The sequence below is a fragment of the Phyllostomus hastatus genome, unplaced genomic scaffold, assembly GCF_019186645.2.
Source record: "Phyllostomus hastatus isolate PE091 unplaced genomic scaffold, TTU_PhHast_1.1 phas_contig_152, whole genome shotgun sequence".
NCBI classification, from domain to species: domain Eukaryota; kingdom Metazoa; phylum Chordata; class Mammalia; order Chiroptera; family Phyllostomidae; genus Phyllostomus; species Phyllostomus hastatus.
In genome coordinates, this window is record NW_025333622.1 from 83,795 (window position 1) to 100,232 (window position 16,438).

The following is a 16,438-nucleotide window of genomic DNA, read 5'->3' on the forward strand; positions in this document are numbered from 1 at the left end:
AAATTATTTGCAAAATCAATTGTGAAGCCATCTAGTACAGGGCTTTTGTTTGCTGGGAGGTTTTTTTTTTTTATTATTACTGCTTTGGTTTCATTAGTGGTTATCAGTCTATTTGGGTTTTCTGATTCTTCCTGATTCAGTTTGTGAAGATTGTATGTTTCTAGAAATTTATCTGTTTCCTAGGCTGTCCATTTTCTTGACATATAGTTGTTCATAGTATTTTCTTACAATCCTTTGTATTTCTATAATATCACCTGTTATTTCTCTTTCATTTTTTATTTTATTTGAGTCCTCTTTTTCTTGATGAGTCTCATTAAAGGTTCATCAATCTTGTTTATCTTTTCATGGAGCCAGCTTCTGCTTTCATTGGTGTTTTGAATTGTTTTTTTAGTCTTTATGACTAAAAGTCTTTATATCTTTATGACTGCTCTGATCTTGATTATTTCCTTTATTATATTTACTCTGGGCTTTGGTTTTGTTATTTTTCTAGTTCTTTTAGATGAAGGGTTAGATTGTACATTTGGGATTTTTCTTGCTTCTTGAGCTAGGTCTGTAGTGCTATGAATTTCTCTCTCAGGAATGCTTTTGCTGTGTCCCATAGGTTTCCAGTTGTTGTTTGTTTATTTTTATTTGTTTCCAGGTAATTTTTTCTTTCTTTCCTGATTTCGTTGATAACCCACTTATTTTCCTATAATGTGCCCCATGTATCTGAATGTTTTTGAGGGTTTTTTTTAATGAGGTTGATTTCTAGTTTCATGTCATTGTAATCCAAGAAAGTGCTTGATGATTTCAATCTTGAATTTGTTAAAACTTATTTTGTGTCCTAACATGTAGTCTATCTTTGAGAATGTCCCATGTGCACTTGAGAAGAATGTGTATTCTGCTGCATTGGGATGAAATGTTCTGTAACTATCAATTAAATCCATTCACTCTAGTATGTCATTTAAGGTCACTGTTTCCTTGTTGATTGATTTTTGGTCTGGAAGGGACTGTGATGACTGACAGTGGGGTGTTAAAATCCCCTACTATAACTGTTGCTGTAGATCTCTTCCTTAAAGTCCACCAAATTTTTTTTTTTTGGATATTTAGGTGCTCCTATATTGAGTGCATATATGTTTACAAAGGTTATATGTCCTCTTCTTGGATCAATCCCTTAGTATTATGTAGTGGCCTTCTTGTCTTGTTATGGCCTTTGTTTTGATGTCTACTTTGTCAGACGTAAGCATTGCTAATTTTTTCATACTCATTCACATGGAGTATTTTCACCTGAAGCCTATGTCTTTTGTTTTGAGGTGGGTTTCTTTTTTTTTTTTTGTTTTTAAGTAACAGGTTTTTTAAAAAGATTTTATTTATTTATTTATTTTTAGAGAGAGGGGAAGGGAGGAAGAAAGAGGGAGAGAAACATCAGTGTGTGGTTGCCTCTTACATGCCCTGCACTCTGGACCTGGCCCACAACCTGGGCACATCTGCATCCCATGCATGTGCCCTGAATGGGAATTGAACCAGCGATCCTTTACTTCACAGGCCAGCACTCAATCCACTGAACCACACCAGCCAGGGATGAGGTGGGTTTCTTGTATACAGCATATATAAAGGTCATGTTTTCTTATCTGTTTTGTTACCCTATGTCTTTTGTTTGGAGCACTTAATCCGTTTACATTTAAGGTTATTATGGATAGATACTTACTTATTGCCATTTTTCACTGTACCTACATTCCTTTCTCTATTTCTTCTTCTTAGAACAGGCCCTTTAATATTTTTTTGCAATGCTGGCTTGGTAGTAATGAACTCCTTAAGTTTAGTTTTGTTTGTTTTACTTTGTTTTTGTCTGGGAGGCTCTTTATTTTACCTTTGTAAATGATAACCTTGCTGGGTATTCTTGGTCATATGTCTTTGTTTGTTTGTTGGTTTGTTTGTTTTATAAATCACATTGAGTACTTTAAGCTAATCCCTTCTGGCCTGAAGTGTTTCTATTAAGAAATCAGATAACAGCCTTATAGGAGCTCCCTTATAAGTAACTGTCTTTCTCTTACTGCCTCTAAGATCCTCTTTTTGTCTTTACCCTTTGATATTTTAAGTGTGATGTGTCTTGGTGTGGGTCTCTTGGGGGTCATCTTGGTTGGGACTCTGTGCTTCTGAACTTGGGTGGCTTTTTCCTTAACCAGGTTAGGGAAGTTTTTGCCATTATTTTTTCAGAGAGTTTCTCTGTCCCTTGCTTGCTTCTTTCTGGTTCCTCTGTGATGTGGATTTTATTACTTTTTGATGTTATCTCAATGATTCCATAAACTATCCTCCTGCTTTTTAATCCTGCAGAGGTCACAGTAAAAAAAAAAAATTACAGTGTAGGTCATGTGTATCCAAGAGATAACTTCATTATTTGTATGTGCTGAAATGCAGGAAAAATAAATAAATAAATAAATAAAAACACAGCAAATTTGCATTCATTATGTTTATATCATTAAATACATGATTTTTTATTTTTAGTTACAATCTAGAAATTATTAACAAAGAAATATAAAAACATAAAGAATAAAAATTATTTTTTTCAAATAATGAAAACATGAATATCGCTAAAAAATACAACCAAAAATATCTTTAACGTTAATTAATCAGAATCTTCAATAGTTGGCTCTGCAAAATGTTTGTCACAGCTACCACAAACAATATGGCTATGCTGAAGGCATAAATACTTTTCACAACAGTTACAAAAATATTTTGATAAGTGACTCATTTTGGGTGCATTGCACCTAACACATCCTTTTCTTTTTCTGCTTGTCGAGAGAGCCATATTTATGTTGTTATGGCTTAACATGAGTCAAGTACAGATGCATAGCTAGTTATGACTTTGAACCTGTGCAGCTAATATATGTAACAATATTTAAGAAAAGAGTTTGTTTGTATCTCTCAGATCAGCATGACCTCTGCAGCTTTCTTTTTCCCTTTTGCTGCTCTGATTGAGTGATTCTTTTTCTACTTTGTCTTCTAATGCACGCATATGATCCCCAGCCTCATCCAACATACAGATTTTTCCTTCCAGTGTTTTCTTCATTTCAGATATGTTATTCTTCATTTCTGTCTGGTTATTTTTCATGGTTTCTATATGTCCTTTTTCATGCTGTTGAGCATCCTTATAACCATTACTTTGAACTCTTACCTGATAAGTTGTTTGCATCCATTTCATTTGCCTTCTCTTCCAGAGATTCCTCCTATTCTTTCATTTGGGTCCTGCTTCTTTGTCTCCCCATTTTGGCTGCCTCTGTCTTTTAGTTTTTACGCATTAAATATAATTGCCGTGACTTCCAGGCTTGGTGGGGTGGGCTTCTGTAGTAGTTGACCTGTGGGGCCCAGTGGTGCATTCTCCTTGATCACCGGAGCTGGGTGCTCTAGGAATGACCCTTATGTGAGTTGTGTGGGCCCTCCTGTTGTAACTGGGTCTTGATTGTTGTGCCATTTGTGGGCTAGCTTGACTTTGGGCTGGTCGACTGTGAGGCTCAACTCTGACCATGTCCTGCAAATTGTTGTACTGGAGGTGACCAAACTACACAAGACAAAACCAAATGAACCACAACTCAACATAAAAAGAAACAGACACCAACCACAGAAACAAAATAAAAAACATCAGAAAAGGCACAAAAAATATCACAGAATGAAAACAAAAAAGAAAGAAAGAAAAAAGAATAATGAGAGACAGGAAAAGAGGTTTAGATAAGGAAAAAAGAAACAGAAAAGAGAATATGAAAGGAAAGAAGGAAGAGAAAATAAAAGTTATAGTAGAAAAATAAAAATATAGAGAAAAATAAAAAATAAAAATTAACTAAAAGGAAAGGAGAAATGGGAAGAAAAAATAATAAAAATAGAAAAGAAAAAAGATAGAGTGAGAATAGGAAAGAGAATGAAATGAAAGTGAAAATAAGAAGAAGAGACCAAAAAATGAAGTAGAAGAGTGAAAATAAAAGATTAACAAAGAAAAAAGTATGGCTTGCCTCAGGAGTTCACTGTGATCAGTCTCTGGATATGCTGAACGTGGAGCTCTTTGAGTCCTGTCCCACTGTTTTCCAAAGCTGGCCACTTGCGCTGGTCTAGGTCTAGGGCCTCCCGAGAGGTTCTCTGTTGCATGCCAATGTCAGATGCTGTCCCCACCCGGCCCTCGCCAATTTTTCAGGTTCGAGTTTATTGTAGACCTGAGGTTGGGGCCTCCAGAACCCTGAGTCAGTCTGCCTGGGTTTCACCCTTTGAATGTGCCTGCTCTGAGTTGCTGTCCCTTCCCCCACAGAAGTGTGCTTAGTGAGGGTAACTGGGATCTAGCAGTGGTGATTCAAACAGACCTGGGAGTGGTGTCCTTACTCTGTAGGAAGTGCAGGTGGACAACTCCTCCTCCACGTGTCTGTCCAGGTTGAACTTGCTGGGCAGCTTGGCTGTACTTTCCCATATTGCAGCTGCTGATCCCAGCCCCTGCTTGACTCCCAGGTAGAATCCTGCCAGATGCAGGTTTGGGGGTGAAGTCGGTGCCCAAGAGCTGTGAGCCAGAGCAGTCCTCTTCCTCAAGCCGCATCACCCATACTCCAAAAGAGCTCACCTCATCCTTGTCTCTTTCTGTCTTCTGTGCTCCTGATTATAAATTTCCAGATGACCTACACTTCAACTGGTTTTTCAAGACAAATACGCTGCAATTTAGCTGCAAGTCTGGTCTGGCTCTGGGAGCAAGGGGACAGAGCATCTGGCTACTCCCCAGACATTGTGGAACCCCTGTGCTATAGGAGTTTTATCATAAGGGGAAAATCACCTATGAAACTATCGCAGTGGCACTGGTGAGACTTAAGAGAGTTGGAACCATGGCAGTGATAGTTTGGGGGGTTCCCCATATGAAAGACTTTTACATTAGAATTGATGGGTGGCTGAATATGTGGATTGAAGGCACAATGAACTTTTACAGTAATGTAAATACTTTTAACTTTAGCCCTGGGTGAGGGATGCCGCTATTAAACAAGATAGGAAATAGAAAGGAAAAATGTGGCGAGCCTGAGAACATTCAGTTCAGTTTTGAACTTTTTGAATTGCAGTATCTGTAGGACATTTATGCAGAAATGAATACAGAACATTTTTATGTCCTTGCAAAGATTGTTATTAAGAGGGTGCTATTGATTTCTTCTTGAAATTCTGGACATGGGGCTGTGCTAGGCTGTATTACAATAGCAATAGTGACTTTTGCTTTTAAACACAGTTAAGCTTCAGAATCAATACATAATTGCATTTTACATTGCATCACATTCTAAAATATTCTGTCACTTGTTTCTTCATGTTGCAATTACAAACATTAGGGCTGAGATGAGGTTTTATGCTGCTCTAATAGGCTCAGCAGTGCTACTGAAGTCCTTCTAGTGACCTCAGTGATCACTGCCACTACAGAACTTGTTTCTCCTAGTGTAGCTGGTAATGCTACAATAGTGAGTTGAATTGTTTTCATTCATTCATTCATCCATCCATCCAGTCATTTTCTACTAACTGAGTACCTGATATATGCAAGGTGTTGTTACTTTTCAGCTGGGCATGAAACAGTACCATTGTTTCGTTTCTAGAAGTGGATACCACAATAAAATCTTATCATAAAAACCTTTATTTTCCTTTTCCGAGACTTATCAGTTTGTTTAAATGTAGAAATTACTTTTTAAAAATTTATTGAAACCTTACAATCACTTCTGGTAGAGAGGAAGGTGTTGAGAGGAGTAAAGAAAATGAAAGAATTAAGAAGATAAAGTGAATATGAACTAGCTTAAGATACTACATGTATTGATCTTTGACAAAGGCAGATTTTGCCAAACCTGATTCTGACAGTTCTGCCTAGCACTTCTCTTAAGTTCTGTCTTGCCTGATTTCATTTTTTGTCTACTGAACCTACTGTTGCGACATGCTAGTCGAATATGGGAATTAAGAGCAAGGTTGAACATTACCTTTGTTCACACCTTGCCACCTAGTGTCTGTGTGAATCTGGATAAATTGCAGCCTTTCTAAGTCTCAATTTCCTTCTCTATTAATAAGGATAAGAGCACTGTATAACTAGCTTATAAGACTATCCCATTTAATATAAGCTGTTTGTCACAGTGCCTAGCACACAGTATATGTTCAATAAATGTAGCAATTAAGCAATAATAGTGATAAGTTTTTGTGATTCCTAATAGTACTCCTGACTTCCTTAAAGTGCTAGATAATATTCAAATAAAATAACACAGTTTCTAAAAATTTAAAAAAGATTTTATCTAATGTTTAGAGTGGGGAAGGGAGGGAGAGAAGAAGACAATCATCCATGTGTGGTTGCCTCTCATGCACCCCCCACTGGGGACCTGGCCCACAACCCAGGCATATACCCTGACTGGGAATCAAACCAGTGACCCTTTGCTTCACAGACTGGCACTCAATCCACCGAGCCACACCAGCCAGGGCTAGTTTTGAAATTTAATCAATATATTCATTGATTATATTTTATTTTTTTGAAACATTATTATTCATTTTTTACCTTGACATTTTTGTAATCTAATGTGTATATATAACTTTTTGATCTTTCCTTGTACATTGATCTCTGCTATTAAAAAAAAAAGAAAACTTAGCAATTTCCTGATTTCATATTAAAGAAAATAACTTTTCTACTGGCTGTTTGTTCCTCTTGCTTCCTGATGCCCAATTAACTTCTTATAAGAAACCTCTGTGGAATAGTGATATAGGTGTACAAAAACTAAGAGTAAATAAAAACAAAGCATGTAATAAAGCAGAACAGGTATTCCAGTAGAGGGAGATGTTGGCAAAATAATCAAGCCACATAATATTCAGGTACAGTGAGCATCAAATTTAGAAAACAAAGCTTTCCTTGTGTAAAAACATCTAACTTATTAATAATTAATTAATATAAGCTCAGTAGCACCATGGATTCTGTTTTGCCATTTGCCAAACCCAAATTCATTACACAAGTACTTAGGGAAGCACTATGAGGAGTATACACACTGTTCCCGTTCCACATAGCTTTGCTCACACTCTGTTTCAGAGATGGAAGTATAGATAAGATCATTGACACCTCCCCCCCCCATAGAAGTTATAGGCTGGATTACTTGAAAACAAAGAAAGTGTAGAAACTATATACATACTTCCATAATTCAAGATTTTTTTCACAGGTACCGATTTTCTGAATAAACTGGTGTAGCTCTTAAGTGACATAAACTAATGGATTGAATAAGAACACTATCCCTTTTATGAAAGTAAGCATTATTAAAAAGATAAATCTTTTTAATTTAGATCCCCAGAATTCTGAGGTTACTGGGAGGGCTATAATTAGCAAATTAACAATGTTTAATTAAGCTTGAATTGGACATTTTTCAAGTATTTGAGTAAGATAGTTAAATCGATTTGAAACTTTTCCAACAGAAACATCGCATTTCTTTCTGTTGGCAACACTGTCCAATAACTGACTACTATAATAGTCTCTCTGCACTTTGAGATTTAATGCTCTTGTTCTATCACACCCTAAAAATTGCCGTCCTGGAACTTGGGGATGTTGAGACTGCCCTTAAACCTGAGAGTTGCACTTAAGAGTTGACTGAGTTTTCCCTCTGTATCATGCCTAAATATTTTGATGTAGATTTTATTACTCTTGGCTACATTATTAAATTCAGTTTGTAAAATATCCAAAGAACTTTATATTATATACAAAATACATCTTAACAAATCACTGTAGTAATTTTGCCATTTAAATTTCTGAATCATTTAGTTGATTCAGAAATGGAAGTTATAGATCTCTGCCAATTTTATTCTTATTAAATAAATTTGTAAATATTACCATTAGCAACTTAGTAGATATACATACTAGCTTAAAAAAGATACTATCTTAAACATGCAATTTTTATTTAGGATCCTGCATGCTTTCATCAGTTTCCTTTTAACTTTTGCTAAGGAGCATCATTATTCTTTGTGTTTAAGTGGATTTTATAATTTTATAACTAACTATGGAGGATCGTCTATCATAGAATAGACATCACAGCATGTAGTATGGTTTTCTTGTAGCACCAAAGTTGTTCCCTAGTGGTACATGCTTTTGTATAGTGAAGATTTTAAATACTTTATTTAACTACAAGATGTATAGCTTTTTTGAATTATTTAAAAATAATTTTCAGTGACTAGACTTCATTGGACTATCCTATTCAAAGAATGTCTTTGAACTACTGTAGAAATATTGGAGTGCCTTTTTTTCACCTTTGCTAATAAGTTAACATGTATTAAAAATGGCCATAGGAAAATGACATTGAAAAAATAAAAAGTAAATTATCAGTGTGCTTTTGTACGTTTATTAGAACAGGCAACATTATGCTGCATGAGTAAGCCTAAAATCTCAGTGACTAAAAACAAGAAAGTTTACATTTCATATATGCTGGATGTCCGTTATACTTTGAGAGCAGTGATGTCTTGGTTGTAGTCACTTGGGGACTTGGGCTGAGGCAGGTTCCATCTTGACACATACTGTGGCTATTACAGTTCTGGGGAAAGGATGTGTAATGAATCTTTGCATTCAACAGTCTGTATTATCCTCATGCCGAATGGGTCACTGGGTTGCAGATACTACAGCAGTTTCCCAGACTCTTCTAAATGAGTGAGCATTTGGGGAACTAGCAGTAACCACATAGAGTGTGTGGTTTAAAACTGACCATGGGAAGAAAATGAAATGTTATCACCTGATCATCATCTGATTAGTTTTAGAGCTTGTATTGGGTTCAGTGCACTAAACACATATACACGCCCCCCCCGCACCCCCCACACACACAATTCTGCGTGGTTCAAATAATACAGGAACTGTTTCACAGAAACATTTATACCTTTTACGATATGAGCATTGTTCCACTTGCAGTGTGTATGGGGAGCAACGGTGTTGTAGGGCCTGACCTGCTGTGAATTTGTATTCATAGGTTAGCTAGGACTGTTCATAAATTTCATGTCCACATTGCAGTTTAGCAGGATTGTAAACCTTTTTTTTTTAGTCTCATGAGGAAAAAAAATGGCCAAATTTTAGTTTGGAGTTTAAACACATTAATTGTGTAGTGTGTTAGGAAAACACTGAGCGCTACAAATAGCTAACAGTTTAAATAACAACTATAATTGAACCATTAGAGATATTGCCAAAATTCACACTAAAATGAAAATGTTGTAATTTGTTGTAAAGATCCGGTGTTTTTCATTTATTTTTTTAATCTCACACAATTACTATTATTTAACCATTGCTCACATTTTCTGGTTTTTGTTTTTTGTTTGTTTGTTTAGGTATTACGGATTTTCCTAAAATATTTTGTGAAACTTCCCAGAAGCTGGTTAGTGTGGAAGCCTTTGCTTTGGCTGCAAAGTATTATTCTGTACAAAACTTGGGAATATGTATTCCTTTTGAACAGTTGCTTATAGCCCTTCAAGGAAATCAGAAACAGAAAACTGGTAGGTGTGTTTGTTTGTATGTGGGTATGTATGTTTTTAGGCACTTGGAAGCAGTATATTGTTCATATATGTGCATCTTTGCAACATGTTTTTAATTTAGTGTCGGACCTTGTATCAGGAGCCCAAATAGATTGGCTTCTGCCGACTGGGTTCTCTCAGGCACCATGTTCAACACAACAGCTTCATGATGGATCTCCACATTTTTTGTTTTTTACATTATAGTTCAGTGATCAGTGTTTTTCTTGATAGTTCATTGTTTTATGTATCAGGTAACATTTTAATAATGTTGTGTGGGTCTTATTCATTTTATGAATTCAAATTTGATTCATAGCAGATAAATGAATAAAGATCTATTATACAGACATCACATTAAAATACATTATTTTCATATTTGGTTAAGAAAACCTGAATATCCACCAGTGGTTCTTATAAACTTTTGTTTCTTTAATAGCAATATTTTCATTTTGTATTATGTTTACTCAGGTGAGAATGTGAAGCTAGATGAGTTTATGAACTTGAAAAAGTCTCATGAAGTTCAGGCAATGTCAGAGCTGATCTGCAGTATTGCTGATTACTATGGAATAAAGCAGGTAAGAGTATTTTCCTAGATTTTCAGGTGTTAAGATTATTGTCATTTTCTGGTATCATTCAAATTCCCTTTCCTACTATCACTGCCTAACTTTTAAAATGTCATTAAATAATAGCTGACGTGACATATGTCAGAGCCTTTAAAAATGTGCTCTCATTTCCCAAATACACTCTAATTATAACAAATCTATACTAAAAGTAAGACATCACTATTAACATTTTGCCACAAATTTCATTCTTTTCAGAGTGGATAGAAGTTAAGAGTAGCTCCCTTTGATATGTTGTAACTCCAAGCAGAGGCAGCGTTATTATGATGGCATTTTGTAAAACTGCTTGGCATGAGGTGCTGTTAAAACCTGGCTCAAGCTGTGATATGGGGCCACTACCTCATTATAGTAACATGAAGAAACTGTTTTAGAACTTGGATTTTTATACTGTCAGAATTACAATACATTCCTGTTGTGAAAAATAACTTTTGCATAAGGTAGTGATGTCTGAAAACAGATGTTAAAATAAAATCAAAGATTGCCTGGGCCTATAAAAATAGTAAGTTATTTTTTCCCCGGCTTATAAAAATAGTAAGTTATTTTTCTTATCCCTATGAGAATATCTGTGGGGCTAATGGGAGATTTTCCCTCCTTCAATTTTTATTAGGTGTGAGAATCTTTTCCATGGATTCTTCCAGACTTGAGGAGAGTTTGAGGATGATTAGAAAATTATCACAGTGTGGGTTAGGTGTGCAGAGCCCCTTGTGACAGCCTAGATCTCTAGGGTAGGGGATAGAAGCAAGAGCTGAGGCAGGAGCTAAGGCAACAGCTCCCAGCCCTTTCTCCAGTGCATCATACTCCTGTGTGTCATACATCCAGTGCAAGCAATACCTTTCAGGATTGGTAACAGGCTCACTGTGGCCACAATACTTATCTGGATCAGGAGACAAATATTAGAAACATAAAATTGAATTGGGAAAAACAAGCAGTTTGCAGAAGACTGCATATTTTATGGTGACATTAAAAAAAAAATCCCTGTCGGTTTTCTCTGGCTGCTGAAACAAGGTGCTGCCTGCATACAAGTTCTGGGGATTGATCCCTCTCTGCGAGCAGCCTTGATACAAGTTGATAGACAAATACACCAACTCCCTGACACTTCGGGTAGATGGTACTGAAATGTGTCTTCTACACTAGCTCTAGGAGTTTCCTAGCACAGTTAAACCCAAGATGCCCTAAAGTGGTATTTTAATTAATAATGCACCTTTTATTGGACTGCCTTCCTTTTTTTTCTCTTCTCTACTTCTCTGTGCTTCTTTTGTCTCCCAATAAATGACTCAAATCTCTGGAGAATCTGTTCTGTTGTAACACAAAAACTAAGACAAGGGGTATTCATTGTGCTTTATAATTTTACATTTTGACTATATTTATTCTTTTATCTATATGAAATTTACCTAATAATAAGTAACTTTAATAAAGCAGATTTATTTCTAAAGAGCAGAGAAAAACATTTTTCAAATTGCTTAATATATCATGTTAGGCCTGCTTTAAGGGAACTTTTTCAAAGCAAAAGATATTGTTCTTAATGAATGAAATCACCTAAAATAACGATTTTCATGTGATCTTTTTTTAAAGATTTTATTTATTTATTTTTAGAGAGAGGGGAAGGGAGGGAGAAAAAGAGGGAGAAAAACATCAATGTGTGGTTACCTCTCACGTTCCCCATACTAGGGACCTGTCCCGCAACCCAGGCATGTGCCATAGACTGAGAATCGAACCAGCAACCCTTTGGTTTTCAGGCTGGTGCTCAGTCCACTGAGCCACACCAGCCAGGGCACATGGTCTTTCTTTTAAATCAATAGAAATCTTTGATTCTCACAATAGTTCAGTTAAAAATGTTTTATTTATGTACTGCCTTTACTTGTAAAATGCAGATTTAATAAATAAAGATTTCATGATGATAGATGGAAACCCAGAATTTGGAATACTTGACTTTACTAGTGACCCTAGAGAGTTATAGTTAATTGTGATGGAGAAGATTTTGGGAGGGGCAGGATTTATAGAGAATATAAAGAACTTAGTTTGGAACATGTTAAATTTGAGATGTCTATTAGACATTTAAATGGAGATGTTAGGCAGACTGTTGAATATATGAATGTGAAGTTCATGGGAGAATTCCATACTAGGGTTATAAATGTGAAAGTCATTAGCCTAGAATGCTAATTAGATCTCTAGGTCAGTCAACAAAGTATAATTCCTCTGTCTGCAGTATAGTACCATACTATTAAGAAATGTAACCACTTTGTGTAACAAGTTTCTATGAGAAAGTGTTCTAAACAGAATTAGGAGACTAGGAAGGTAAGTCACACCAGGCATTGTACTAGAGACTCTATGTTCTAACCTATAAGATGATCCAGGATGGAAAAGGCCATTGTGAGGATAGGGTAGGTGATCTGAGTAGTGGAAATTTTGAAATTTAGACTAGATAGTTTGAAGGCAAAATATTTTATGGCTTATATAACTTTTAATTGTTGTCCAGAGTTTTCCATTCTATTGCTACCACTACATATGTTACTAAAAAGCCAATTTGGAAAGGGATAAAAGCCAACTTGGGTAAATAAGATATAAATATAAGTTGACTGACAAATTTTCTAGGAAAAGTTGCTCATCACTGAAAATGTTTTCAGATATTATAGCATGAAAACATGATCCTGAGAGTTTCTCCAGCCATCTTGCAACCAAATTTGGAATAACAAATAAGATAGCCCAAAAGTTTATTTTTCTCTTTAGTTTTCACATACAAGTGAAATAACATAGTATTTGTCTTTCTCTGACTTATTTCTCTCAGTCCATTCATGCTGTCACAAATGGTAAGATTTCATCCTTTTTTATGGCTGGCTAATATTCCTAATATAACTGTACTACATCTTTTTTATCCATTTGTCTATTGCTAGGCATTTGGGTTGCTTTCTTTTTTTTTTTAAGTATATTTTATTGATTATGCTATGACAGTTGTCCCAGTTTTCCTCCCTTTTATCCACCTCTGCCCTGCACCCTGCCTTCCATCAGCATTCCCCTCACTTAGTTCATGTCCATGGGTCATACATATAAGTTCTTTGGCTTCTTTGTTTCCCATACTATTCTTAACCTCCCCCTGTCTATTTTGACCTCGATTGATGCTCCTATTCCCTGTACCTTCTCTCCCATCCTTCCCCTTCCCAGCTGATAACCCTCCACGTAATCTCCATTTCTGTGGTTCTGTTCTTATTTCTACTTGTTTGATTTGTTTTGTTTTGTTTTTGGTTTTTGGTTCAGTGGTTGATATTATGAGTTTGTTGTCATTTTACTGTTCATATTTTTTATCATCTTTTTATTAGATAAGTTCTTTAACATTTCATTTAGTAAGGTCTTAGTAATAATGAACTCATTTAGATTTACTGTATCTGGGAAGCACTTTATCTGCCCTTCCATTCTAAATGATAGCTTTGCTGGATAGAGTAATCTTGTATGTAGGTCCCTGCCTTTCATGATTTCAAATACTTCTTTCCATCCCCTTCTTGCCTATAAAGTTTCTTTTGAGAAATCAGCTGATAGCCTTATGGGAACACCTTTGTAGGTCACTGTCTGCTTTTGTCTTGCTGCTTTTAAGATGCTCTCCTTATCTTTAATTTTGACTAATTTAATTATGATGTCCTTGGTGTGTTCCTCCTTGACTCCAACTTGTTTGGGACTCTCTGAGCTTCCTGGACTTCCTCGAAGTCTCTTTCCTTTGCCAGATTAGGGAAGTTTTCCTTCGTTATTTGTTCAAATAAGTTTTTAATGTTTTGCTTTCCCTCTTCTCCTTCTGGCACCCTGTGATTCAGATGTTGGAGTGCTTAAAGATGTCCTGGAGGTTCCTAAGCCTCTCCTCATTTTTTGAATTCTTATTTCTTCATTCTGTTCTGGTTGACTGTTTATTTCTTCCTTCTGCTCCAAATCATTGATTTGAGTCCCAGTTTCCTTCCCTTCACTGTTGGTTCCCTGGAGATATTCCTTTATTTCATTTTTCATAGCCTTCGTTTTTTCCTCTATTTTTCAGCCATACTCAACCATATCTGTGAGCATCCTGATTACCGGTGTTTTGAACTCTGCATCTGATAGGTTGGCTATCTCTTCAATGCTTAGTTATATTTTTGGAGTTTTGATCTGTTCTTTCTTTAAGGCCATACTTTTTTGTCTCAGCACAGCTGTTGTGTTGTAAGGGGCAGAGCTTAGATATTCACCAGTGCAGGGCAACCACTTGGCTGTGTTGTGGTGCTGTCTGTCGGGGAGGGTTCCAAGGGGAAACAGTGCCACTTGCTTGGCTCTCTGCCAGCTTTCAGTCACTTCCCCCACTACCCCAAAGCGAATTGGGCCCTTCTGGTACTGATTCCCAGGTGGGTGGGTTTGTATATGTTCTAGGACCCCATGGGTCTCTTCAACAAAGTCTCCTATGAGGCTGGGAGTTTCTCCCGCTGCTGCCACAACCCCCACAGGCTTTTACAGCCAGTGGTTTTGAGGCTTTATTTTCCCACTCTGGAACCTTGGGTTGCATGGTCTATCTTGCTCCCCAGTTGTTCTTCTTGGTTTATCTGCATGCAAATATGGGATCGTCTGGTCTACCACTGCCTCACCTACTCTGTCCTCCATCTGCCATCTAGCTGTGTGTCCACTCCACCTAGCTGCCCATTTCTGCCCCTCCTAGCAGTCTGGATGAATGTATCTTCTCTTAACTCCTTGGTTGCCAGACTTCCATACAGTTCTATTTTCTGGCAGTTCTGGTTATTTTTTGTTTTTAAATTTGTTGTTGTCCTCCTTTTGGTTGTATGTGTGAGAAGACAAAGTGTATCTACCTATGCCTCCATCTTGGCTGGAAGTCCTGGGTTGCTTTCATATGCTGGCTATTTTAAATAATGCCGCAGTGAATATAGGGGTGCATCTTCTAAGGTGGTCTGTCATCAAAGCTCTGAATGGTTCAACCATTCTACTGACAGATTTCCTAAGTGAAATGAATTTTCTTCATTGTTCAAAACTTGGTGTTCTGTTACTTGTCACCAGAATTTTCCTGATTCACAAGTGGAATTGTCATAAATATATCTGGAAATAAAGTCAATTACTTGTTGGTAAGAAAATATCTAAATTGGTAGAAATAAGTATGATGATGTATATCAACCCAATAGCTGCTAACATTAAGTTTGTCATTGACATTAGTGAGCATGTTTTGTGGAAGCAAAGGAACATTTGTTTTATCTGGAGATCCAGTTATACAGGAATTCATGAATAGGTTTTCTACTGCATAGCCCTTACATTCATGAGTATGGGTATGATAACTTCAATTAGATTGTACTTCCTTAAAATCAAAATATACTGTGCATCTGTGTTTCCCACAATAGCTAGTCCAGAGAATAACATAAAAAGAGAGTATAGGGGATTATTTGTAAGCTAGTTGTTTATTTAGGGGGCATTATTTATTGGAGTCTTACCTATGAACTACTGGAATTACAGGACCCCTGAAATTTTTGAGGATTTAATTAATGATGTGTATTACTTCAAATAAGGATGTTTTTTTGACTGACTCATACTTATGACAGGGTTTAATTTATTTTAGAAATTAGAGGTAGATATAATAATATTGGATGATAATATCTGGTAATAGTATTCCTATAATTGTCTATTACAAAGAGACATGCCAGTGTAATAATAATCGTGGTAATTTTTCTCATCATTTTTAGTTTTATTCATATATTTTTCAACTCTAGGTGTTCATTTTGCTAAATTTGGTAATTGTATGCAGTTGTGTAGCCACCATCATAATAAAAAATATTTGTCATGATTTAAAGTTTTCTTATGCCCTTGTACAAATTATTTTCTTCTCCATTCTCAGGGAACTACTGATTTGCTTACAGTTTGACTGTTCTAGAACATCGTATAAATGATGTTTTGTGTTTGACCTCTTTCCTTAACTGCATAGCTTTTGAGTGTCATCAATGTTGTGTGTATTTACTCTTTGTTCCTCTTTCTTGCTGAATAGTATGACATAGTATGGTTAGGCCACAATTTTTTTTTCACATTACCAGTTCACGGCCATTTGAATTGTTACCATAATTTGGTTGCTGTGGCTATTCACATACAAGACTTTATGTGGGCATGTTTTTATTTCTCTTGGATAATTAGCCCAGAGTGGAATATGTAGATTACATAGTAAGTGTATGTTTTCACTTTATGGCAAACTGCCAGTGTTTTCCAAAGTGCCTGTAACATTTTATATTTGTGCGTATCTCATTATGATTTTACTTTGCATTTCCATGATGACTAATGATGTTGAGCATCTTTTAATATTGGCCATTTATATGACATTTTGTGAAGTATGTGTTCAAATAATTTGCCTA

General features: G+C 36.1%; 1 protein-coding gene across 3 annotated transcripts in view; it reads left to right on the forward strand.

The window, feature by feature from the left end:
* METTL25 (methyltransferase like 25) overlaps positions 1-16,438 on the forward strand; it is a 95,300-nt gene that overhangs the window by 16,810 nt on the left and 62,052 nt on the right. For all 3 annotated transcript variants that reach the window (XM_045830576.1, XM_045830577.1, XM_045830578.1), the window contains 2 exons: positions 9,295-9,459; positions 9,943-10,049. In XM_045830576.1, coding sequence (XP_045686532.1) covers positions 9,295-9,459; positions 9,943-10,049 — 272 coding nt within the window. The remainder of the gene's footprint in view (positions 1-9,294; positions 9,460-9,942; positions 10,050-16,438) is intronic.